The sequence below is a fragment of the Vipera ursinii genome, assembly GCF_947247035.1.
Source record: "Vipera ursinii genome assembly, chromosome: 6".
NCBI classification, from domain to species: Eukaryota; Metazoa; Chordata; class Lepidosauria; order Squamata; family Viperidae; genus Vipera; species Vipera ursinii.
This window is the reverse complement of record NC_139515.1, coordinates 73,653,213-73,680,421: the sequence shown is the minus strand read 5'-3', so window position 1 is coordinate 73,680,421 and position 27,209 is coordinate 73,653,213. Positions and strand designations below refer to the sequence as shown.

The 27,209-nt window shown below is 42.0% G+C and overlaps 1 protein-coding gene across 3 annotated transcripts in view; it reads right to left on the bottom strand.

The window, feature by feature from the left end:
• DENND5B (DENN domain containing 5B) overlaps nt 1–27,209 on the bottom strand; it is a 138,158-nt gene that overhangs the window by 5,394 nt on the left and 105,555 nt on the right. For all 3 annotated transcript variants that reach the window (XM_083365149.1, XM_083365147.1, XM_083365148.1), the window contains 8 exons: nt 22,696–22,824; nt 21,849–21,970; nt 16,010–16,155; nt 14,657–14,775; nt 13,498–13,685; nt 12,037–12,119; nt 10,297–10,423; nt 3,045–3,219 (listed from right to left, as the gene is read on the bottom strand). In XM_083365149.1, the coding sequence (XP_083221275.1) occupies nt 3,045–3,219; nt 10,297–10,423; nt 12,037–12,119; nt 13,498–13,685; nt 14,657–14,775; nt 16,010–16,155; nt 21,849–21,970; nt 22,696–22,824 (1,089 nt within the window). The remainder of the gene's footprint in view (nt 1–3,044; nt 3,220–10,296; nt 10,424–12,036; nt 12,120–13,497; nt 13,686–14,656; nt 14,776–16,009; nt 16,156–21,848; nt 21,971–22,695; nt 22,825–27,209) is intronic.

Below are 27,209 nucleotides of genomic sequence, written 5' to 3'. Positions count from 1 at the left end.
TGGAGACTGGACGAAAGTTGTTCAATACAGCTGGGTCCAAGGCAGGCTTCTTGAGGAGAGGTCTCACCACCGCCTCCTTCAAGACGGTGGGGAAATAACCCTCACTCAAAGAAGCAGATATAACCGCCTGGAGCCAGCCTCGTGTCCTCTCCCTAGCTGCATAAACCAGCCAAGAAGGGCACGGATCCAATAAACATGTGGTGGAACTCAGCTTCCCCATAATCCTGTCCACTTCATCAGGGGTCACAGAATCAAACTCCTCCCAGATAACATTGAGAGGACCGCCCGTGTCCTGATCACCAGACTCTGCCCAGCTGGAGTCCAAACCGGTCCGAATCCAAGCGATTTTATCCGACAGATGTTGACTAAACCTCTCGGCACGACCCTGCAAGGGATCCTCCCTCACCTCCTGATTAAGAAGGGAGCGAGTCACCCTAAACAAGGCGGCCGGGCGATTATCTGCGGACGCGATGAGGGTGGAGAAGTAATTACACCTCGCCTCCCTCATCGCAGCGAGATAAGACCTAATGTAGGTTCTTAACCGCAATCGGTCGGGTTCAGATCGGCTGGACCTCCAGCAGCTCTCTAGGCCCCGTTTCCGACGCTTCATCTCCCGAAGCTCCGCGGAGAACCATGGAGCTCGCTGGGATCTGCACCGGGTCAGGGGCCGCAAGGGTACAACCCGGTCAAGTGCCTCAGTGGCTGCCCTTTCCCAGGCTTCCACTAAGGCATCCGCCGAGTTGTGAGCAATGGAGGCAGGTGGGGACCCCAGCGCCGCTTGGAATCTATCAGGATCCATTAGGCGTCTGGGGCGGTACCATCTAATTGGCTCCGTACCCCCACGGCGGGGGGTGGCAAAATGGAAGACCAGCCGCAGGAGGTGATGATCGGTCCATGACAGGGGCATAATAAATGGAAAGCCCCCACCAAGATCATCCAACCACCGTCCAGATAAGAAAATCAGGTCAAGGGTGTGGCCTCCCTCATGAGTTGGTTCAGAAATTACCTGCGTCAGGTCCATGGCCGTCATGGAAGCCATGAACTCCCGAGCGAGCTCAGATGAGCCTCCCAGGGATGGTAGATTGAAGTCTCCCAAAACTATAAGTTTGGGGAACTCAACCACCAACCCCGAGAGGATATCGAGCAGCTCGGGCAGGGCTGCCGCTGCGCGACTAGGCGAAATGTACACGAGCAGCAAGCCCAACTGCGCCCCAGAACCAAATCTCACAAAGAGAGACTCACACCCGACTATCTGAGGAACGGTGGTCTCCCGCGGACATAAGGTCTCCCTAATGATCACCGCCACACCCCCACCCCTACCTTGAGCTCGAGGCTGGTGTAGCACCCGGAAGCCTGGTGGGCAAAGGTCAACCAAAGGGACCCCACCCTCTGGGCCCAACCAAGTCTCCGTGATGCAAGCCAGGTCCGCATGCTCACCCTCAACTAAATCCCTAACAAGGGGAGCTTTGTTAACCACGGACCTGGCATTCAGGTACACCAGCCGGAGCTCAGGAGGCTGCACATCCTCGCTCCCGGAACCTCGGGAAAGAAGCAGAGGGTCGGAGCGCCTCACCGCTTGCAGATAGCGGAGACGGCCCTCCCGGTAACGATATGGCCCCCTGTCTATCCGCCTGCTGCCATTCCCCGTCGTGGGAATTGGTAATCCCACGACCCGCTCATGAGCCCCGGAGACAACGACCCCCCGTTCTCCCCCCGCGCGGTCAGACCCAAGTCTGGCCTGAACTATGGTTGATTGGCCGCCCCCCATAGCCAGACAACCCCCATCTCCCACCCCTCTCCCCAACCCCGTAAATTTTTTTGATAAAAACGTAATCAGGGGCCTCTTATTAAATTTATGTTGACGGCCCCTGCCCCTGCCCAGCCAGTCTCCCATTTTCTAGCCTCAACCATTAGACTAAACTGGCTCTCTTATCTTCTGGTCATTTCTATCATCTGGTCACAGTGGCAAGAAATATTTTTTCCAACCAGTATACTCAACTCTTAGTTCTCTCGAGGAAATAAAGGCATTTGACTGTTTCTATCTATCTGGATAGGACACCTGGATTTTTTTCCCCTTGGAAAAACAGGGATTCAAGAGTATTTGTCATACTCAATATGGGAAACTTAGGTTTTTGACAGTAAATCTATTTTTCCTAATGAGGTCTAAACAACCTAGAGAGATACCTGAATACAGGAAAATACTTCACTGATATTAAAATACAACAACAATTTCTGACAACCCATAAAGTAACATAGTAAATGATATTTTTTAAGAAAAGGCAAATAGAAGTTAGATACAGATTTTAAATCCTATCGCACTTTAACTCCCTTAAAAATAACTAAATAATAATACATCTTATAATTCTAACAATTATACTAATACTCATTCATATGCTAAATGAAACTTTTTAGTCCCATATTAATTCTGTATATAATCAATCCATCTTCTCCACTCCAATATATATCTCTGTTGCGACTGTTCTTTCAAAGTTTGTTAAAAGGCAATACCCTGTATTCAGCTCTGGGAAGTCAAGGGGGGGAGGGGGAGGGAGGGGAATTGGGGCTATGTTTTAAATGTACTAGATAATGTAAGTTATGTTTATGTTTAAAATGTATTGTAAAACTTTAAAACTCTTTAATAAAAAAAGAAAGATACAGATTATCATTTGAAAAATCAAATGAAAAATCCTATTTAAAAAAAACCTGCTTTCAAAATCCGAATTCAAATGATGCCATAGAAGTCCTAGGCAAATCCCTATAATTGTGACATCAGCTTGTACTAAGAAAGTCACATATTTATTTGAAAGATTCACAAACTACTTTTCTTTCAGGAATATAAGATGTCTTGCATAGTACACCTTCCTCCAACTTGTCAGCATCATAGCAACTTTTTGAGAAATTGAACTGAGAGATAATAATCCATTCATGATCACTCAGTCAGCTACCAAGGCTAAGAAGTCTTGCCTCCATCATTCAATACCATTATACTTTTTTTATGGTGCAGCTCATTTCAAAATGCTTTTTATGTTTAAACATCCACATACCGAGTTCCAAAGCAAACAAGAATTTGGAATTTGCCGTCCTTCCCTATGTTCCGCGGAGCAGTATTGATGGCACTGACATAGTGGCAAAAGGTTTTACGAGAGGATTTTTGAAGAACGACATTGTCTTCGTTACCTTCAATCTGGTCAGTCATCTCGAAGTAGGCAACAGCTTTTTCTGAACATGGACAAAAGAGAGAATGAAGTCACCAAACACAGAATAGTATCTTAGGGGATTTGTTATTTTATCCAGAGGCAGTGTTCCAATAGTGTCCCTGCCTCTTGCCTTTCACTACACTTGCCTTTCTGAAATTATTTCAACTACTCAACATTTACTTAGGAATGAATCGAAGGCACAAAGTATAGTTTCCACTGAACTCAGTGGTGCTTCTGAGCCTTCACACAACTCAAAATTTCTAAGAGATAAAGCAGGCCCTTGAGTTAATTTTCAGATACAATGCAAATTTTAGATTTTTGCAAGGCATTCAAACAAAAGCTTTTCTTGGTAATGCAGGCTTAAAAGTAGGGTGTACGAAACAGCAGTGTAACCTGGGTGATACATAATTTTCTGTTATAATATGATTTGAAGCTTTGGTTCATGAAGTAATTATCTCTATTCTCTTGGCTCTATCTTCATCTCCAGGGACTAAGAGAGTAAGAATCTTTCCCACACAGCCAACTCATCCCATTATAACAATCCCTTGTTTTTGGTTGGATTTGCTATGATGTGTTTTTTTCCCCCAAACTGGCATGGGGGCCAGATAGATTGGGAGGGAAGGAACGGAGCAGCTAGTGAAAGACCTATTCTTAGATTAAATTTTAAAGGGGGAGAGGTTGATTTATTTATGAAACTTCTGGGCCGCCCAATTCAAGTGATTCTGAGTAGCTTCTTATATAAAAATAAACAGTCTAGGGCAGACATGTCAAACACAAGGCCCGGGGCCTGGATCCGGCCCGCGAAGTGGTTTCATGTGGCCCGCGAAGCCATCCTGGAAACAGTGAGGGAACGGCCCCCACTGCCTTGGCCCTGGCCCAGAGACCCTCCTCCTGCCAGAGACCCCCAGATCTGTCCCACTCCTGCCCAGGCCCCCATAGGCACCCTTGATGTGAACGATGTAGAGCTGGCCACGTCCATCCAGTAGGCCATATGCACTCTAGCCACGCCCACCCAGTAGGCCACGCCCACCCACCCCCTTGAGGGCAACCGCAATGGTGATGCGGCCCTCAATGAAATTGAGTTTGACACCCCTGATCTAGAGGGAACAGCAACCAACCCCACCAGCAGAGATAAAAACAGGCAAAAAGACATCAAGTACCCTAACCCAAGGCGTGGAGCAATAGCCATGTTTTTAAAGCTTTTTTAAAGACCAGTAATGAAGGTGTCATACAGTGCTGTAGCTATATTACGTTACTGGCTACATGTATTTAGTATTTATTTTATTGTATGATTTTATGGTCTGTCTTGGTTTATGATCTTATTGTTCTTCATTCATTATAATTTCATTATGCTTTCAGTCATTATGCTTTCAGGCATGGGCCAGCATAGGAATTTTATAAAATAAAAATGCTTTTAAAAGTGGTAAAGGAGGCAGGTCTTTTTACTAGTGACATATATTTTGGATTTGCCCATATTAATAAGTGTCTGAATGCAGGACTGGCTGAAGCAAAATGGCAGCCACGCCCTGGAAATATTTTGTTTCATTACTGAAATCTGGTCCTTGTCCCTTTGGTGGCAGACGCTACACTTTGCAAGTTCATACAGAAGAGACTAATAGCAATAGCATTCAAGACCTATATACCGCTCCATAGTGTTTTAAGCCCTCTCTAAGGTTTACTTGGACTGCAAAGAGATCAAACTGGTCAGTCCTAGAGGAGATCAACCCTGACTGCTCTTTAGAAGGCCAGATCCTGAAGTTGAAATTCAAATACTTTGGCCACCTAATGAGAAGGAAGGACTCACTGGAGAAGAGCCTAATGCTGGGAAAGGTTGAGGGCAAGAGAAGAAGGGGACGACAGAGAACGAGGTGGCTGGATGGAGTCACTGAAGCAGTAGGCGTGAGCTTAAATGGACTCCAGAAGATGGTAGAGGACAGGAAGGCCTGGAGGAACGTCCATAGGGTCGCGATGGGTCGGACACGACTTCGCAACTAACAACAACAACAACAAGGTTTACAGAGTCAGCCTATTGTCCCCAACAGTCTAGGTCCTCATTTTACCAACCTCAGAAGGATGGAAGGCTGAATCAACCTTGAGCTGGTCAGGATTGAACCACTGGCAGTGAACAGAGTTAGCCTGCAATACTGCTTTCCAACCACTGCGCCACCAGGGCTCTATAATTAAATTATACCTACAGATAGTCCTCAAAGTACGACAAGAATTGGGACAGGAACTCCTGTCACTAAGTGATGCAGTCATTAAATGAATTGTGCCCAATTTTACAACCTTTTTTGCCATGTTCATTAAGCAAATTACTTAGTCATTAAGTGAATTCAGCTTCCTCGATTGAATTTGCTTGTTGAAGCCAGTTAGGAAGGTTACAAATAGTGATCACATGATCCTCATATGCTACAACCATTGTAAATACATGCCAATTGCCATGCACTGAATCACGGTCGTGTGACCGTGCGGACAGTCATAACAGTCATAAGGGTGAGGACCAATTGTAAGCCAACTTTTTAGCACCGCTGTAACTTCAAACAGTTGCTAAATTTGTGGCCGTAAGTTGTGGACTACCTGTATAAGAAAGGTAAACCTATTGCTAAGCACATTGGTTTGTGCTTAAATTGTAAGCCGACCTGAGTCTTCGGAGAAGGGTGGGATATAAATGGGATTTTAAAAACAAATTGGAAGTACTGTAAAAAATGAAGGTGCTGCACCCAATTCAAGCTGAGAAAAGATGACAATGTATATATTCATTGTGCAATTATGCAGCTGAGCACAGTTCCATGATCAGTTCCATTCCTTTTAGCATTACCTCTAATACCTAGCCAGCAAGCCAGCATTAAAATAGACTTATTTGTGGCAATTATCACTTTCCAACTACTTATTAAATAAGCAAATGTTACAGTAACATTTTTGCAGTTAGGTATGGAGTGATTTTATGAACGACAGCGAAGTCAGTGCTAGAGTCACAGCTAATTTAGATCCATAAATGCATTCCTAACGTATTAAGACACTGTAGCCATGGATTTACAGCTAATTACTACCCTTAAGGCATCTACTGCAGACATAATCTGTGCGTTCTCCGATTTGACACTAGAGCTGTAAATTCACTCTGCAGAGACAATATTTAAAGAAAGAGAAGCTATGACACAGGATACGTTAGTTATTTGGAGGTATTCTGCCTATAGTATAGGACAGGGGTCTTCAAACTTGGCAACTTTCAGACTTGTGGACTTCAACTCCCAGAATTCCTCAGCCATCCAGTCCACAAGTCTGAAAGTTGCCATGTTTGAAGACCCCTGGTATAGGAAATAGTTAAACCATATGACTCTATCATTGGTCTCTTTCATTCTCAGTGTTGGCGGTGGGGCAAGAAATCCCAACCTGAGGACTCGCCAGAAAACAACAACTGAATTAGCTTAGAAATAGCTCATTTTGGGTTTTGTCTACTTCTTCCTTAACAGCAACCAATGGTAAAAGTACCAAAATATACCTTCTGCCCTTTAGTGGTACAGGTGGGTCCTCAACGTACGACCACAACTGAGCCCAAAATTTCTCTTGCTAAGTGAAACATTTGTTCAGTGGATTTTGTCCCATTTTACAACCTTTCTTGCCACAAGTGTTAAGTGAATCGCTGCAGTTATTAAGTTAGTAACATGATTGTTAAACGAATCTGACTTCCCATTAAATTTGCTTGTCAGAAGGTTGCAAAAGGTGATCACATGACCCCGGGTCACTGTAACCGTCATAAATATGAGTCAGTTGCCAAGCGTCTGAATTTTAATCACATGACCACAAGGATGCTGCAACTCTCGTAAGTGTGAAAAATGGGTCGTAAGTCACTTTTTTCAGTGCCATTGTAACTTCAAACTGTCACTAAATGAACTGTTGTAAGTTGAGGACTACTTGTATTTAAACTGGATGCCTGAGATGGATACCTCATTAAGCAAGTTGTTAAGAATACTTGGCAACTGTTTGTTTACTGGATAAACAACATTTTACCTATTCAATAAGAGATGGAGAATGTTAATCAAGGGATGGGGAACTTTTGAGGGGAGATAGGATGCCATGAAGTGATGTGGTATGGCGTTATCAGAAGGGGCTATGCTACCACTGACATTGAGGTGGTTAAGAAAAATGGGAGTGGAGATCTATTGGAGGCAAACTGCAATCATGCAGGGGGTCCTTGGTGCTCCGTGAGCATGGTAATTTTCCTGGAGACATTTCTAAATGTCTAAAATGTCTGTAAGAAAACAAGCTTGGAGAGCAGCAAGGACTCTTCATTTCAACCCTGAGCTACAAACGTTCTATCAAAACTGCTATCATTCCCACCTTTAATAGCCCCATTTACCTGAAAAAAGTTTTCAAATTACACCACCACCATTTGGGAGGCTGGGGGCTGCTAATAAGGCTCTGGAGGCTGAAGGTGATCATTATTAAGACTTAAACTGTGGTTATCTTACTTAATGACCATAAGTCAGCCTGGAATTTCTATCATTAAGTTGTTCTGGTCATTAATGGATCACTGCATGACCTGCCTTAATGTTGCAAATTGTTTTTACTGTGGTGGTAAAGTGAGTCGTAGTCATTAAGTGAACAACACGGTTGTTAAACCAATCCACTTGGATTACCGGGAGTTTTTTTTCCACAGAAGCTAGGAAAAAAAATGTGAGAAACCAGCAACAAACATTGCAAATTGTGGTCACATGACTGCAAAATATTACAACCAGTTGTAACATGTGCCGGATACCAAGTGTTTGAAAAGCAATCATTTGATGGTGTGGGGGTGTTGACAGTTGTAACATTGTAAGTGACTTTGGGGATCAGTCATAACTTTGAATGGCCAACAAGTGTCCAGTTGCTAAGTTTGTTTTGTTTTGTTTTGTTTTATTTGATTTGTATACCGCCCTTCTCCCTAGGGACTCAGGGCGGTTCACAGGGCATATATAAATAACGATACAAAAGTTAAAAGGAAATTAAACCAGTGCCCAGTTAAAAAACAATAATACAATACTAAAAACACCAATTTAAAAACCCATAATCCCCCATCAGGCCAGACCAGCTAATTCAAATAAGTGGGTCTTCAGGCCGCGACGGAAGGTTCGGAGGTCTGATGTCATCCGGAGCTCCACCGGCAGTTGGTTCCATAATGCCGGAGCGCCCACAGAGAAGGCCCTCCTCCTGGGGGCCACCAGTCGGCATTCCCTGACCGGAGGCACCCTGAGGAGGCCCTCTCTGTGGGCACGTACTGAGCGGAGGGAAGTTGACGCCTGCAGCAGGTGGTCCCTGAGGTAACCCGGACCCATGCCATGTAAGGACTTAAAGATCATAACCAAGACCTTGAACCTCACCCGGAAGACAACTGGTAGCCAATGCAGCTCGCGGAGCAAAGGTGTAACATGGGAGTACCGGGAAACTCCCAAGACAACTCTCGCGGCTGCATTCTGTACCAGTTGGAGCCTCCGAGAGGTCTTCAAGGGAAGCCCCATGTAGAGAGCATTACAGTAGTCAAGGCGAGAGGTCACGAGCGCATGAGTGACCGTACACAGGGCATCCCGGTCCAGATAGGGCCGCAACTGGCGCACCAGGCGAACCTGGGCGAAAGCCCCCCTAGTCACGGCCACCATATGATCTTCCAGGGTAAGCCGTGAATCTAGGAGGACTCCCAAGTTGCGAGCCCTATCCACGGGGGGTAAGAGCTCACCCCCCATAGAAAGAGATGGAACATTTTGAATGTCCCGGGATGTCGGGATGTACAGCCACTCAGTTTTGTCAGGGTTGAGTTGAAGTCTGTTCCTCCCCATCCAGACCCGAACCGCCTCCAGGCAACGGGACATCACAGCGAGGGCATCACTGGGGTGGTTTGCGGTCGAAATGAAAAGTTGGGTATCATCGGCATATTGATGATACCCAACTCCAAAACCACGAATGATCTCACCCAGCGGTTTCATGTAGATGTTGAACAGGAGAGGCGAGAGAACCGACCCCTGAGGAACTCCACAAACGAGAGACCTAGGGGCCGATCTCTGCCCCCCTGCCAACACCGACTGCGAGCGTCCCAGGAGATAGGAGGAGAACCACTGAAGAACTGTGCCTCCCACTCCCAATCCCCTGAGACGCCGCAGCAAGATACCATGGTCGATGGTATCGAAAGCCACCGAGAGGTCTAATAGGACTAGGACAGAGGAATATCCCCTATCCCGAGCCCTCCAGAGATCATTCACCAGAGCGACCAATGCCGTCTCCGTGCTGTACCCGGGCCTGAAACCCGATTGGTAGGGGTCCAAATAATCCGCTTCATCCAGGACCAGAGGGAGCTGATGCACCACCACACTCTCGACAACCTTCGCAAGAAAGCGAAGGTTGGAGACTGGACGAAAGTTGTTCAATACAGCTGGGTCCAAGGCAGGCTTCTTGAGGAGAGGTCTCACCACCGCCTCCTTCAAGACGGTGGGGAAATAACCCTCACTCAAGGAAGCAGATATAACCGCCTGGAGCCAGCCTCGTGTCCTCTCCCTAGCTGCATAAACCAGCCAGGAAGGGCACGGGTCCAACAAACATGTGGAGGAGCTCAGCCTCCCCATAATCCTGTCCACTTCATCAGGGGGTCACAGAATCAAACTTCCCAGGTAACATTGACAAGACCGCCCGTGTCCTGATCGCCAGACTCTGCCCAGTTGGAGTCCAAACCAGTCCGAATCCGAGCGATTTTATCCGACAGATGATGACTAAATTCCTCGGCACGACCCTGCAAGGGATCCTCCCTCACCTCCTGTGAGGACTACTTGTAGTTTACACCAAACAACCACCAGCTAAACCTACCACATTTTAGCACAGTACAATATCCAACGCCAGCTGCTGACTATCAGTAGGCTTGCCCTAATCTCAGCAATCAGCCACCATCTATTCCAGGGGTGTCAAACTGCCGGCCTGTAGGCCGGACATGTCATCTGGAAGCCGTACCAACCCCATTGCCAGCAATGGCAAAACTGTCCCGATACGTCACATGACGTCGCGAGTTTGACATGTCTGATCTATTTAAAGGGATCTCTATTGCCCAGAGCCCAGCTGAACCAAAGAAGCCGAACTTTACCTATGAAGTCCCAAATGAAGACATTCTTATGGAAGATACGTGCAGATTTGAAACCATGATGGAAAACCTGCTCCAATGCCATCACCAGGCCACTTTCTCCACATAGAAGAACGGTAAGGCTTCCTCGCTACAGGAAGAAGAAAAAAAAATGTTTAGAAATTGACAGAAATATTTACAGCTTTGCTGCATGTAGAATAACACATTGCTGAACTGCAAGGACAGCATCTCTTCATTTTGGCCTATTCAGGAGAAGCAGCTAAACAAGAGAGCATGCGTTTATAGAAAGCCCCCGCCCAAAAAAAAAAAAAAAAAAGACGGCAAGGCTCAAAATACACATCCTGCCCCAGGAATATCTAACCCAAATCGGAGATGTTATTTTAGCAGTTTCTTCTAAGCCTTTATCTTCACAGACTTGTGAAAACAGAACAGCGACCTATTAGGTTATAAGTTTTTTTAAATTTTCACATGTTTGTACATTCTTGGTTTGATACATTTCCAGTTATCAACCACTCCCTTGCCCATCTTAAAAAGTTGTTTGTGGTACAGGGGAGATACGGAAAGTCCCAGAACAAATAAGGGCTTATATTTGTTTTCATTCTGAAATGTAGGTCAAGTGTCTCCAACAATGACCTTCCTTGGTGCACAGGATTGAGGAGATAGGTCAGGGAGGCTTGAGTTGCATTGTGTAATTCTCCAAACATTTGCTTTCCAATGAAGGTGTAGAAGAGAGGTTTGCTGGGATGATCCGAGTAACATTACCTTGTGGCATCTTAAAAGACTGGCAAATTTATTACAGTAGAGTTCATTAACACAGTGCCTGCAATTGTAGTCACAGCGCTCCAGAAGGGGCAACTATAGAGAGGGGTCCAAAAAAAGTCAAGAGGGTAGCTTAACAACACAACAGACAGAAACCCTGACCCTTTTTGTGGTTTGCTCCCATCTTGATCTTTTTGACCAATGTTATCGACATCCTGCTGGGTAATATTTTATTTAACCGAATGAGGTATATGATGTGAGCATGTGTGTGTGTGTGTAAATAAAAGCAGGGCTTAAGTTACATGAACACAACTTAACTGTTCTGATCACCCTCCCCAGATGTCCCTGAAAAACTTAATTGTTTGTAAGATGGCACAATCCTTGTTTTAAAACGCTATTTCACATTTCAGTGAGACAAGAAACTGCTTGCACCCGGAATATACATATTCCATTAGTTTAAGGCAGGGGTATGCTGACTCAGGAATTCTGGGAGTTGAAGTCCAGGAGTCATAAAAGAGCCGAGGTTGCCTACCCCTGGTTTAAGGGCTCCTGTTACAAAGTGCCCAAAACCTGTACCAAAGTTTGTAGTTGTTTAAGGACTCTAAGGGCCATTATAATGGTTTTTAAACTCCTCATAATGCATAAAGAAGCTGGAGCTGAAAAGATAGGAAGATTTGTGCACTTCGGAGACTCTTACTAGTTTAAGCAAATTTCATACTTTCAGTCAGCCCGTTTCAGATATATACAAATGTAGGTATGCTATATGCATGGAGTTGTCTGACGTAGACTGCAGGTTCAGTGTTATGTAACAAGGATCTAACAAGGTATTAATAAAATGAGATAATGAACTTCATTATTTGTGAGGACAATGAATCTGATGCGATATAAAATAAATATCATTCTGCCCTACCTGTACAATACATTCCATCAATCATTAAAGTTATTTGCTAACATGCCTAATACATCAAATATTTAAGAGGCTACCTCTTTTTCAGGCTTATGGAAATGTTTCACAATATTGTTCACAGCTTCCCCTATTCCTTCTTGGATCTGACCTGCATTAGGCTCTGAAAGAAATAAAACAATAAGTGATTTATTCATTAGATTTATATTTCTCCAGAAACAAACGGTGATGCATATAGTGTTCTCTCTTCCAATGTTACTTCTACAACAAATCTGTGATGTAGTTGGCGGGATGGGTGAGGGAGGAAAGTCACCAAGTGACTTACCAAAAATCATCTCATGAACTTCCAGAGTTGACTTGAACCAAATTTCAAACCAGGGTCTCACTGTTCTAGTCCAATAATTGAACAAAGCACTGCACTGCTTCTGTCTCTTACATGTACACTTTCAATTTTGCAGAGAAGTGACTTTAAATTTAACACTTCAAGCACAGCAGCAGGGATATTTTGAAAGATGGCATAGGCAGAGTCCACTATTATGAGATGCAGTGCATCATGGCACAAACATGTCACTTATGGCCTTGCAGCCAATGTGTGGCTTGAGGGTAGAATGAAAGGCTGGGGTCTGCATCATGCACATGATGTTACTTTTTCATTATTACTGTTAAAATAGCAGGCCTCTACGCATACTACTTTGACAACTGTAAAAGACACCTTGTATTTATGGAGTACAAGATAATCAATTGTGGTATCTACAATCAAAGAGTTGAATACTTAAATGTCAAATGTTGAGAAACAACAATATGCAGGACAGGGTTATAGTTGTCAGGCTTGTGAGCTTCTCAAAGAAATATAATTGCTTTTGGCTAGCCTTTCTTTGCTTCCTTTTAAAAAGTGGCCCCTGATTTAACAAGAAGTTCAAAATTTTGATATTCATCATAACACTAAAAATAATAACAAAAATGTATATTTCAGAAATTGGGACTAGTCTAGCCTGAGAAAGTTTTGGTCCGTTAAGACTAATTTTATATTAAAGCAGAGACCCCTTTTTTAAAAATCTCAGTTCCTAAACATCATCAGATTTTGGCTGCAGTGTATGAGATGTTACTGAAGATTTAAAACATGTAGATCAGGGGTCTTCAAACTTGGCCCTTTTATGACTTGTGGACTTCAACTCTCAGAATTCCTCAGCCAGGCACGCTGACTGAGGAATTCTGGGAGTTGAAGTCCACAAGTCTTAAAAGGGCCAAGTTTGTAGACCCCTGATCTAGAGCATGGAAGTGTTGAAGACACCTAGGCTAAAAGTTCAATGCAGCTTAAAAGCCTGGTATAGTAACAGGATTCTGAATTAATAGGACCTTGGCCTGACCCAGCAAGATCCTTATACAGTATACCTAGTTCATGTGGGAAAAATATACCTGTAGCACGAAGTCCACTAAAATTCTAAAGATTTATCTCTCATTGGCAAAATATTTTCCCCAATAATCATCCTGTATGTTTGATAGCAATGCAAGAAGCTATCACTGACAATAGCTGCTCATACTTATATTCTTCCCAGTTAGGGAAGTCATGCTCAATCTTCGGGCCACAGTTGGAGATTTTTGTTGAGGTGGGGTCCGGCACTGTTTTCCCAAATCTTCCTCCGATGATGACGGTAGCAACTCTCCAATCAGTATACGTTCCAAGCTTCCATCATCAACACCTTTTCCCAACCATCTTCCACAAGGGAACCTGAAGGTAGGAGAGGAAGATGCAGTTGAGTTCTGGGTTCTTGCCAAGGCAGATTAATTTCACAGCATCTTGCATACATGTGTTGTATAACACATTCTCAGTTTCTGGTCAGCCCTTAAGTCTGAGATCACTGCAGAATTGGTGTATATCTTAGCCATAGAGATTCATACAGCCAGAGGGGAGACGTTATTTGCAGTATCAACTCTTCTGCACATTAACTGACTTCCTAGAATTGTTCCAGTATTGTATACATAGATAAATAGTGCTTTATGGTATAATGGGACATGGAATTGTGCTGGTTTTTGGCTAAGCAAGATAAAATCTGAAGTGTTTTTCTAGCTACATTGTGCTTCCTGAGAATGCACACTTTCCCTCTCCCACAAAAGCACAATGTTCCTATAAAGATAAAACTTTTTTAAAAAATTTAAGAACAGAAATTTTATACTTTTATAGCTGTAATATAATCAAGAAAAACAAAATACAAATGTATGTACAGAAAGTAAATCCGATTTACAGAGAGCTCTATTTTCTTGTCTGATTTGATCTAGCTTGGTTCAACTTTTGACTTTCTATTAGCAGATGAATGCTTGGTGGTGGTTTTTTTTTTTTTTTGGATCTAACAGTTATTAAGAAAAGTATATTTCTACTTGAAAACTCGCAGATTTCTTATAAAGCATTGCCAGATTGCACAAATAATTATTTTCTCTCTGAACAATTAGAATCTACTTGGAGATTACAATCTGGTGAACGTTAAAACCCCTTAATAAAAACTCTTTAAAATTTTGCAGTCTCAAAGCTTTAAACAATGGTCTCATCTCGTATTAAAAAAAAATAACTATACGGTTGTACTTTGAAGTCTACTTATACATGAAAGTAATCATATTCAGTTATGTGACACTGCAAGGACATGAAAACGAAGCTGAATCTGTGTGGCCATTTAGAAATGATTTACTTGTGTTTTCCCTGCTTACTTATAGGTGTGTCCAGTGATTTCATTTCTGACCATGACACAATCCACCAGCCACTTGGCTAACAGTCCTGAATTATCATGTCCTATCTGAACAGTTGTTAGCTTCCCCAGGTTTTGACACTGTAAAACAAAAAGGAAAAAGCAGGGGGAACATTTAAATCCTAATTGTACTTCTGATATACACAGTAGGCAAAATCACCATCCCCCACTCTTTTTTTTCCGCTTAAAAAGACAAATACAGTCGGGTTGATGAAGCTTGCATGTATATTACAAATGAATGGTCTGAGTGAACAGCTGAAGTCAAAGCAATTGTGGTCTAGTTCACATATGTATCCATTCTTTGATGACTGTATGGATTGCTGAAATCCAATGAGACAGACAGAAGGTATGTTTCAGCAAATGTCACTTCCAGCACAATGCAGTTAATTCATATAAAGAGCCATTCGTCATCCAGAAGAGTAAACAAATATAATACTAAATGACAGACATGCACACTTGAATAGTTTTGCTGACTGACAGCTAAATGTGTGGAATCATGTTTCAAAATGCATTATGTTTGAAGCAATGTGGATGTTTTCTGTCATATGTCAGTTTGATTGCTCATAAATTCATATATGTGGGAGACTAAGGCTAAATAGAGTTTCCTTAAGTAAGGCTACGTTTGGATCCGTTTCAGGATTCCTGATGTAACAACATGCAGGGAAGCAGACACCTGTCCCATGAACAAATTCATTCTGATAAAAATGAAGGCACAAAAAATACAAAGGGCAAATTTAGGCTGGGGTTGAATTCTATATGCCGAGTACTTTTCGCCCCACTTTCAGGAGCCATAAGATAAAAATACTGTATGCCACACTCTTATGGAATTCCAGCTGTTATACAAGCCACAATGACATGACCAGACAAATTATTGTTAAGGCTATGTGAAAAAGTTCTATGACCATTATTAGTAATTTCTTTTATTCCATTAGCTGACAATAATATTCAGGCTCTTATGAATTCAATTTATGTCATTAACAACCCTCTGGAAATGAAACATCACAAGAATTATCATGTTATGAGCGACGGGAAAAAAGGATTTTTAAAAAATAGGCATTACTGTCAAATCTTTAAAAAACAGTGGCAGAATAAAACTTCTTCTGTTGCATGAGAACAGGTAGTAAGGGTTTGTTGAACAGCAAGCACGTTTCTTTCCATATCAACAGCTCAGTGCTGCACCCGTTTTGTTTGTTTTTGAGAGGAATGCTGTGCTATGCTGAAAGGTTTATCCAAGGCTTTTGAGCAAGCACTTCCTGGATACTCAAAATCCAACATTTGCCATAGCAGGCAGGGAAGCACAGGACACTGAACTCACCTCAAATGTCATTTCTAACAAGTTCTTTGGAATCTGCATAATGCCAGTATCACCCAGTTCTCCAGAAACACAAATCCAAGGGTTTGATGTAGTGATTACGTTGCTCAGCTTTTTAATGGGGATAATCACAGTTCTGTATGGAATCACTGTAATGGCAAACAGTGGTAATTACAGGTCTGTCTAAGCCAGCCATAAATACAGCCTTCTAGCAAGAAATAACACTAATGTATTGGAATATCAGCAAAAATAAAAAAGCCCAAACTAGAACTCCATCCAGACAATGTAACTGTTATCCAAACACATCACACCATCATTTTACCCCAAATATACAGGTAGTCCTTGACTTATGACTTATGAAATTCTGGGACTAGAATTTCCGTTGCTAAGCAAGATGGTTAACTGTGTGATGCCTGATTTTATGATTTTTCCGCCACTGTTGTTAAGTGAATCACTATGGTTGTTAAGTGGATCATGCAGTTGTTAAGTGAACCCAGCTTGGAAGGTCGCAAATAGTGATCACATGACCCCAGGACCCTGCAAGCGTCATAATGCATGCTGATTACTAAGTGCCTACATTTTGATCATGGGAATGGTGCACTGATTGTAAGTACTAGTCATAAGTCATTTTTTTCAATGCCATTGTATGTCTGCTAAATGAATGGTTTTAAATCAAGGACTGCTTGTACTCAAGGCTATGATAACTCTGTATATGTATATTGCATTTAAATATTATTGCTAATGGTATTGATTGACACATTCCTATTTAAATGTTTTTTTGAATTGAAGGCTACCACATTATCTTAAGGGTTCTGTTATGTGTAAGCAACACATTTTTAAATCAGAAAAATATTGCTTAGAGGCAGCCCAAGCAATAAAGAAAGAAGAAAAACATTCTACACTGCATCATTTAAACATTCTAAAAAGTAGCTCATATTCTGAAAAGTAAATGCACTTCTTTAAACAGGAATTTCAGTCGCACTTTTTGAAAAGCAGGTTCACAAAGAATGTTCCTTCCCTCACAGGATCCAAGGCTAGTTGGCTTTTTTCTACAACTTAGCACATTCGTTGTATTTGGTTCTCTCTCCTGCTTTTTAACATTTATAAGAAGCTGCTAGAAGAGCCATTTGTCAGATCTAGAGGAGGTATAATATCAATATGCAGATTATACCAAGCTGTCCATTAGCACCTCAGGCCTGATTGAAGACAAACTGGCTACAGTGACCCAAACTTTGTATTATCGCTTGTCTGGACTACTATTACTACTGAAATGAAACTACTGTACCTGGGGCTACCTTTGAAGATTGCTCAGAAGGAACAATCCAGATTGCTGGCTGGCTGGCCCTCATAAACTTCTGTTGCAGACTGTGAACTGGCTGCCAATAGGTTTCTCAGCAGAATTCAAAGTGCTGTTTTTAAACTTTCTATCTCTTTAAGTGTTTGTACCTGCAGGACTGTCCTCTCGAATCAGAACTGACTCATCCAAGATTTCAATTCTAGGGAAATCTGCTGGTGGTGTCCCATTATCATGAGGTTTTGCTGGGCTGAGGCAAGGAAATGCTGCTTTTCATTCATGGCCTCTGTACTTTAGAACAACTTCCCCCTCGAGGTTAGATTAGCCCCTTTGGAGGTAACCTTCTAAAGGTTAAAGTAATTAAAATACTTTTTTATTGTACACATTGTACACATTAAAATCAAATCCTAGGTTTAAATTGTTTTAAATATTATTATGCATGTTCAGTTGGGTGCTTATGAGGGTATGTTTGGAAAAGTGGACAATTAACAGAATAAAGCCAAACTTCCCCGTAGGGATGGTGAATTCTTCTCTGCACAGAAAAGAAAGTAACATCAGCTTGACTTGGCGGGCTGAAAGGATGCATCTTGTATAGCAAAATCGTTGGCTTTTTTTTCTATGCTAACGTACTGTATGTAGCCACTAGATGTTGCTGTTACTGCACAGCCAAAATGGGAAGACAGATAAATTTAGAAACTGCAGATTCATGTCATTTTTATTTTTAGAAAACTGGAGAGGCAAAATCAAACAAGCCCAAGCAAAAAAAAGTCATTCTTTACCTCCTGTTTCCATAGCAACAGGTTAGGGCATATATTACCATGGAATGATGCTCATAGATAAATGCTATTTGTAAGATACATAATACAAATGTATATCTCAGTGCAATACATGTTTCAGATCCAGCTTCTTCAAGCTGCTCTCATCAACCCTGAGCTGCAAGTATTTTTATCTGCACCAGGAAGGTGGTTGTGCCAGTTGCCATCCAAATTTTCCCACAAGGCTGCTGATACATCATTCCAGGGCATTGTGGGAAATTAAGACAGGAGCTCTTGAAAACCAGGCAATGGATACTTTTCTACGGGTTTCGTCTTTGTTATGCTCTGTTCTGAACCAGCCCTCTTCTCGCACCCCTAATCAAAGGAAGAGTCTGGAAAGCGTCCAAGATCAGAAGGCTTCTGCCAAGTTTTAATTACACTGTTACAAAAATACAAGAGCTTGACTTCTCAAACGAAAAAGTTGCTTTCAGCAACTAGCCCCTCCCCAAACACTTCTTTTATAGAGAGCTCAGGGCGTGGTCTCCCTGTGCCTCCTCCCGAGGAGTCCCATAGCCTTCCTTTGTTTGTCCCTGCTCGTCTGCCTCCTGCGTCGGGCGTCCTTGAACAGGGCCAGCTGTGGGTCATCATCCTCCGCACTCTCGGGCTCACACAGCTGAGAAGAGGTTCCCGGCTGAGGACTCTGCAAAGTCTCCAAATCATCATCAGCCGGTTCGTTTCCCTCCTCCCCCACATCTGAGTCCTCCGATACATCGGACCCGGCTGTCGGACCCACAGGCTGGCCCTGAGTCACAACATGCTCTTAGAGATGCCCTGTTAAATCTCTCAAGATATCTGCAGAGAGTATCTGTCTCAGGAATTCTGGGACTGCTGCAGTGCCTGCCCTCTGGAATGACATGCCTCCAGAGATATGTAATTTCCACCCTAATGTCATCCATAAAATAATTAAAAATTGATTGTTCTCCCAGGCCTCAAGATAGGGGAGAACCCAATACAGGATAGGAGAGAATCCCAATGTTTTTGGTTTTAGTGCTCTTCTGGCTGGATGTGTTTTTTCTCCATATGTTTTTTATTTAACAAGCCGTGCAGAATCATTAAAAGAGTCGGGTAGATAAACACATCAACAGTCTGATTAGAAGTGTTCATATTGTCTTGGGAATCATAAAAAAATGAATGGAAATTACACTTCATGCATGAAGAGATTGTCAATCAGCAGGTCTTGCAAAAAATGGCAGCAAACCAAGGCCATGTGGAGTGATGTTATGCTGATCCCCAGAAGTTCTTTATCTTTGCTGTGACCAGATGGCTGGATTTGGCCCAAGGGGCCTCCAAACCGCAGCCCTGTGACATCTCTGACTCAGCCTAAACCACCTTGCAGATTTGGTGAAAAGACAGAAATTCTGGATCATTCAATACCTGATATATTAAGTTCAGGGAAATGACTATGATACATCATTTTTGAAATATATACATTTAAAAAACCTAGAAAATTAAAACAGATTATCTCAGGGGCTGCCACAAAGAAGAGGGAGTCAAGCTGCTCTCCAAAGCGCCCGAAGGCAGGACAAGAAGCAACGGATGGAAACTAGTCAAGGAGAGAAGCAACCTAGAACTAAGGAGAAACTACCTGACACTTAGAACAATTAACCAGTGGAACAACCTGCCTCCAGAAGTGGTGAATGCTCCAACACTGGAAGTTTTTAAGAAGAGACTGGACAGCCATTTGTCTGAAATGGTATAGGGTTTCCTGCCTGAGCAGGGGGTTGGACTAGATGACCTCCAAGCTTCCTTCCAACTTTACTATTATGATTATGATAATACTCCAATCAAGTCATCATCTCTAATGCGGTGAAAAGATATAGGATTCCAACTATCTAGATTAAAAATCTTTTAATTGTTCAGAACATTAAACCATCTTTGGTTGGTCACATTTTAAAGAGAAGAACTCCAGCAGCATTTCCCAGACAACCCATAGATCAGAAGGTATTATTCAGATATTATTTTGTAATATTATCTTTGGCTCAAAAAAACACAACCCGACAAAGGAGGTGGAATGGTGAGAAGGAGGCAGAGGACTATGGTATACTAAAAGATTATTTCCCTATATTATGTGTAACTTTTAAAAAACCCAGAGACTTTTATAGAAAGAGGCCAGAATACAAATAAATAAACCAAAACTTAAAATAATCACAAATTAATGAACATGTCTAAAATTAATATGGACTGAAATTAGTGTGAGCCATCTATTATAATGTTATCGATAACTGGATGCTTTATATGATTCAATATGTTTTTTCACTCAAAGTGTTTTGTTTAATTATTTTACCAATATCTGCCCATCTGTTAGTGTAAAAATATTCCCTGTTTGGCTTAAATGGAAAAACAGCAGATATAACCAAAAACAAATCTCAATCTAAAAGCAGCAATTAAAATAACTTCAACATAAAAATTACACATTTTCAAAAATAAGCAAGTAAATCTGGCAATGGAAACATTTAGAAATTAGAGATGTTTCCTCCAGGGGGTGTCCATAAATATAAACAAGGAACTCGAAGGACTCTAGCATCTGTTAGGTAAATACAAGGACACCTGCCTTGCCTGTTAATATTTTATTTTTCAGATTCTTTTTAATTTAGACACATAATATGATGTTAGTATGCTGCAACCAAACCAAACTGCATAATCTTAATTTCCAAAAATGTTCTTGAACCCACATTTATCCTGAAGGGATTCTCTGCTGTCTGATAAATGAAAGTTTTATGATGTCCACCACTATTAGGTCAACCATTTTGGGAGAGTGCCCTTCAAATGCTCCATGCAGCCACTCCATGCTCCACCCGAAATCTGGTACTGTTATCCTTAAGACATGCCACACCCTCAAGATTCAGCAGCAGAGTAGCAGTTATAATCTGGAATAGAGTAGCTTTTACTAAACTTTCGTACTACAACTCTAACCCATACCTGTTGCTTGACGTTACAATGGATAACAGAAGTTCCATGGGTGAAGGAAACCCACCATTCAAAAGACTGTAGTCTAGAATATTTGTGGGGGTTTTTTTGGTTAATGTAAGCATAATTTAAACTGTTTTGGAATCTTTAATTAATATAGTCCATTTATTAATAGACTATAAAAATACCATATAACCATTCAAAATCCTGGAAGTCACCTGCCTTATTATGTAAATCTAAAGATCTTGGGTCCTACAAAAGACCTTTTCCATAAGTATCTAGTAAAAGCTCTTGAGTGCACCCATGTTCTGAAGCTTCGAAGGTGGTAGGAAGACGGGGATTTCTCAGGAATGGCCCCCTGACTTTGCCATGCTCTCGAGGGAAGCACACTTTGCAGCTCTAGATTAAGATGTGTAAGTTGTTTCATATTTTAAACACTTTCTTTATCCAAGATATATTTCTTTGAGATCTCTTCCATCTGTTGAGGCATTTAAATATTGTAATGATAATTTATATTACTATTATTAAATAAATCATATTATTATTTATACTTAAATAAACAAAAAATGAATTTGATCACTTCCTAAACTGTCTTCCCCAATTGGGCATCTTTCAAATGTATAGATTTCAATCCTCTCCCAGCGGGCCCATTGCTGAGAATTCTGGGAGTTGAAGTCCACATATCTGGAAAATATCCAGGTTGGGAAAGACATAACATAATGTAGCATAACATATATTGTGCTATTATCCAGTGATAATTCCCAGAGAATTATCTGGAGTTCTCCCTTGGGGAGAATTATACAGTCAGCTTTTTATCCCTACTTACTGATGGTAGTGAAGACACTTGTAAAGCAGAAGTAATTCACAGCATTGAGAGAAAGAAGATGATAGAGAAATTGTTCCCGCTCTTCTTCACAACGCAGAAAGGCATACCGCTTGTAGAGTTTCCTGCAGGGAGTAAGAAATATCTTATGGACAACACCACCAGGCAAAGCTTGTGAGAATCTAATGAAAGAAAGTTGTAATTGCCCTTCCACATTACGGCAAGGCCAATGAAGTGTGCTGAATCAAGAATGGTTACAATAAGTTTCCGTTTAGTGGGACCTACTGTATTTTCTCTCTCTCTAGAACAGGAGTGTCCAACTGGCGGCCCACGGGCCGGATGCGTCACGTGCAGGCCACACCCACCCTGCCTCCACAAAGGCAAAAAACATCAAGATATGTCATGATATGTCACATGACGTGATTAGTTTGACACCCGTGCTCTAGAACCTTAACATCCAACTTGAGTTAGATATTCATAAAGAATTCTAAGCTCAAGAATCTCAGTGATGTAACAAAAGTTAAACTCTCCCCCTCCTCCATTTCAATTCTAGGTTAGTCATGTTTTCTCTCTTTCAGCCTCATAATTTAGAATTGAATGAAGAGTTAATTGCCATGCTGGTTGAGGATGATAGTAGTATTTTCAGGAACATTAACTGGGAAAGCTACCTTGGAATAATACAAGATCTCCACTGAAACTTAAGCTACTTCAATTCTAAGCCAAGGTTCCTAAAGAGCTGCTTCATATGCAATCTTAAATTTGAGTTCGATTAAGTTACTCTTGGAAAAGAGTCACATCAAATTGCTGCCTGAAATGAGGATTCCAGAAAGACCAGCCTTGAAGAACTTACTTTGCCAGAGCTTGATTAGAGAGGAGCTGCTTCAGATGTTGAGACAAGAGCTTTTTTTCAAGAGACAGTCTTATCCATGCCCGTGCCCGACCCACCTCAGTCTTTATTTCACTCATGTTCTGAATGTGCCTTCAGGAAAGAAAAGAAAAAGAAGAAGAAACACAGTTAACATCTATTGCAAAGCATTTCTACACTACAGAAAAATTGACTATTAGTGTAAGGGTGGAGAAACCTCAAACTCATGGAGTAATTAATAATCAAGAGAATGTCCTTTCTGCTGATTAACAGATTGTGTGACACTCCCCCCCCCAGAATCTCCTTTCTGGTGAAATTAAAGTTTTGCAGGGAATGGTAATATTATTATAAATAAGAAATGGGAAGTCTAATTTTCTACACGATTCACTGCAAAATTTATGTTGTGATATGGTCAACACAAGATAAGAAAACAAAGCCTCCCAATCTGAACTACTTGGGCATTCTCAGAATGAATTATCATCCCTTCAGTGTAGCAGAGCTACTTTGGCGTAGCGGTAAAGATGCTGGCCTAGAAACCAGGAAACGTGTGTTTTGGTCTTGCCGTAAGCATGAAAACCATTTGGGCGGCTGTGGGCCAGTCAGTCTCTGTCAGCCCAACTTACCTTACAGGGTTGTTGCTATGGAGATAATAGGAGGAGGAAGGAGTATTAGATATGTTGGCCACCTTGAGTTGTTAAAAATAATAAAGGCAGGATAAAAATATAATAAATAAATAAATTATGGAAAGGAAAGCTGAAGAAACTTGGTCACTGGCCTGTGCAGCAGAATAGGGCGGGTGCAACTGTTTTCAGTATAAAGACCAAACTTAGTCTTTGTATAGTGTGTTGGGGAGACCATTCCAAAAAGTAAACTAGAAAACGAACTGAAATGAAGAAAATGAAAGAAACCAGCCACTGATATATGCAAAGCCCACCGATATATGCATAGCCTACGCTTTCTCTCACACTCAAAAGCAACATCGAAGCAGCAAATTATAGAGGAGATCCAGAGCCTGTGAACCTCAAATTCTAGAGCCTCAGGCACGGCTCTGTAGCTGAAGAAGTATGATCTGAAAACTGCACATTCAGGAAGGCTCCCAGATTTGATCAAGTCACAAACCGAAGGGTTATGGTGAGCAAGCAAACCAAGCAAAGCTGTGTATAGCAGTCCGAGGCCCAGAGAGTCAAAAACATGCGCATTTTGATGGAGTGGATTCTGCAATTCTGGTTCTTTGTGCATTCTCCCAATCCCCGTTCTTAGACCAACTGAGCAAAGGAGAAGGGATGGTGTAGTGAATATGTGCTGCTTAAAAAAAAATCCTCTGTAGCACCTCCCTATGCCAGCCCTGCCCCCATTCCTGCAGCAATTGCTGCACTGTTGTAGCAAAAGTGTGCTCCACCATGTGCCACACTGCAATTCATTACAATGTATGGAAACTTTAAAAAAAATGCTGCAGAGCTTGCTTGCTGCTGCACTGGAGATAGTGCTGCTGTCAACACTTAATTAGCATATCCCAATTCATCAGTTTTTGCATGCAATAACAATGCTAACTGTGGTGTACCACCCCCCCCCCCGCTGCTTGCATAAAATTAAGAGGTAAAATGAGCCCTTCTGATTCATGCAGCCATTTCAAGAGTGAGATAATCCTCTCCAACTCCTTTTGTTCTTTGTTAGGGACCCCCACAGCTCCTCTCCTTGAGCTGTGACTCACACAACCATCCATACTGCTATAAAACAAGACTTGCTTCTCCTGCTTGCAAGATTCTCTGCAAAGCAAACTCTCCCCCCCCCCCTTTTGGGGGGGGCGGAATGTCTTTGACAAGCAGCTCTTGGGGCTACAAACACAGCACAACCAGGCATATGATCAAAAGTCCTTGAGAAATATGACAAGCACATTATTTGCTCCCATTGTGATGAAAAACACTCACTTGTAACTATTTAAAGCCTTTTTGATAGGACTACATCAAAGCTGAAATTTCCCACTCCTCCATCATTGATGATGAGTTCCATTTAAAGCACAGCTTTGGTGATATCAATCATGTTCCTGACACTACTGAGGAAAATGGAAGCAAGCGAGCAACAGGAGAATAAATAATATTAGCAGCACCCAAGAGAAACATAGCCTCAGCCTGTCCTCTGCTTCCTCTACTGTAAGCATAAATATGTTCAAAGCAATGAGGCAGGGAAGCAGATCAGACCCAGCAAATGATAAGCTTTATTATTCTGCAGCTCGATAGGGTGCTACAATCTGGGAAGGAATAATAATGTTCAGGCTTTTTGCAAGGATGCTTTAAATATTCCATCCTATGCATTACAATAACAATAATAGGGTTGGAAGGGACCTTTGATGTCTTCTAGTCCAACCCCCTGCTCAAGCAGGAAACCCTATACCATGTCAGACAAATCGTTGTCCAGTCTCTTCTTAAAAACTTCCAGTGTTGGAGCATTCACAACTTCTGGAGGCAGGTTGTTAGCTTGGATCCGAGATGGTTGAAACCAGCGCATATGTGCATTCTGATAGAACTTGGCAATTAGAAGTAGTCCTTGACTTACAACTGTAATTGAGCTTGGCAGTAAATGTAGGCTAGTAGCTGGACACCTGAAGTGCAGTCACATAACCATCATAACTTTGGATCTGGGTCACAAGTAGCATTTGGGAGAGCTGCGTAACGCTGAAGACTGGTTGCAACTCAAGGGTTACCTGTAATCAGCTTCCCTGATTCTCTTTTTGTTGACGTTGATAGCTGGTATGAAAACAATGATTAAAAATGCAGCAACTGGGTTTTGTCTAACCAATTAGGTCCAGCATTAGGAATAATATGATTGAACCCATGGGATTACAACTCAAGGACCTACATTTGGCCTTGAATAGTAGGACTGAGGAATGTTGGGTAGCAATCCTGTATCCATTACCTGTTATGAGCAGATAGTTAAGGGGATAATAACTGGAACAAGCCAATGCAAGTTGGGGGTAAAACATTTACATTTCATGTTTGCACAGCATGTAACTACTGGTTATCAAAAAATGAATTTGAGATCTATTATTGGCCACATCTTGGCTTAACAAGAGATGCAGCAAAACAAAGTGAATGTATATCAAGGCACGAGTGCGTAAATGCATACATAAGCAAAACATGTACCTTGAGTATGAGAAAGCTGGCCTAGACTATAAAGATAATCTCTGGCCTACGTCCATTTCTTCAGTGACCATTCAAAGTTATACCAGCACTGAAAAAATGGACAAGTGGTGCTCAAAGGTTCTGGCCATCGCAGCATCCTTGTGGTCACATGGTCATGATCCAGGTGCTTGGGGGCCCAGCTCGTGATTAAGCCACAATGAGCGGCATCAGATAATCACCGTCTGTGACTTTGCCTGCCAGCTTCCCACAAGCAAAGTCAATGGTGAAGGGAAGGCTGCATATACCACCAGTAAGTCACTCCTGCCGCTTTTTTTCTGAGGAGCCCACTACCTAGCACTCTCTGCCTACTAGTACTCCATAGTGTATGCCCACCCACAGCCCTCTCCCTGCCCAGTGGTGGCCTCTGCCAATCCTCTCGCAGCCCCCCATGCTCCATCGTGCCTGCCTGCGATACCCTCAATCCCCCTTACTTCTTGCCTGGGACTCCTACCTCTTCCTGCTTAATGATCCCCATTAAGGGATGCTGGAATTGCTATCACTAAGTCATGAGGTCACATGACGCTGAGTTTTATGATTATGTTGCTTGGCGATGACAATTCTGGCCCCAATTACTGTCGTGACTCAAGGACTACATGTAATTGTTGTAGTTCTTGATACTCCAGGCCCTGCCTACAAATTGTTTCTCCTTGGTTCATCTCTGTTTCATCTTGCTTTTGGGAGGGAGAAGAAGGGAGAAGAAATCTTGCTGCCAGACATTTTTTTTTTTAAAAAAAGAGATAATTATTCTTCTTTGGGAACTGTAACTCATTTGCAGTGCATTCAATTTCCACTCCAACAGTGAAAAAGTGACAAATCTCCATTTAGCAAAGAAAAGGATGGCTAGAAATTATTAACCTCTATTCTCATTTTCTCTTAGGCTTCTTGCAGCAAATACAAACTGAACATTGCTTTAGAGACAGAGACAAAGAAGATATGATGTCTGGACTTTTTCAAATGAACTGAATAGTTTTTATAGCTCAAAGTACTTACATAGAATAAAAATCCCAACGTGCACTCATGCACACATGCAAAATGTATACATTAAGAAACATCCACATCCACAATCAGACAGGAGTGTGCAGCATAACGAAGCAGGTAGACCTCCAGTGATGACAATGGGCTAGACATATTACGTAATAAACAGATCAACACTGAGCAAAAACAATCCTTGATTGGTAGCAGTTAACCACAAAAGACTCAGAAAATACCCAAAGAAACACTGGGGAGGTGATGTAATTCATTTAGAGGTGTTAACTGGAAACAACTTGCAGCATGTTGAAGCAGTTGGAAAGCAGCTCAGGAGTCCCTTCATTCTGAAGT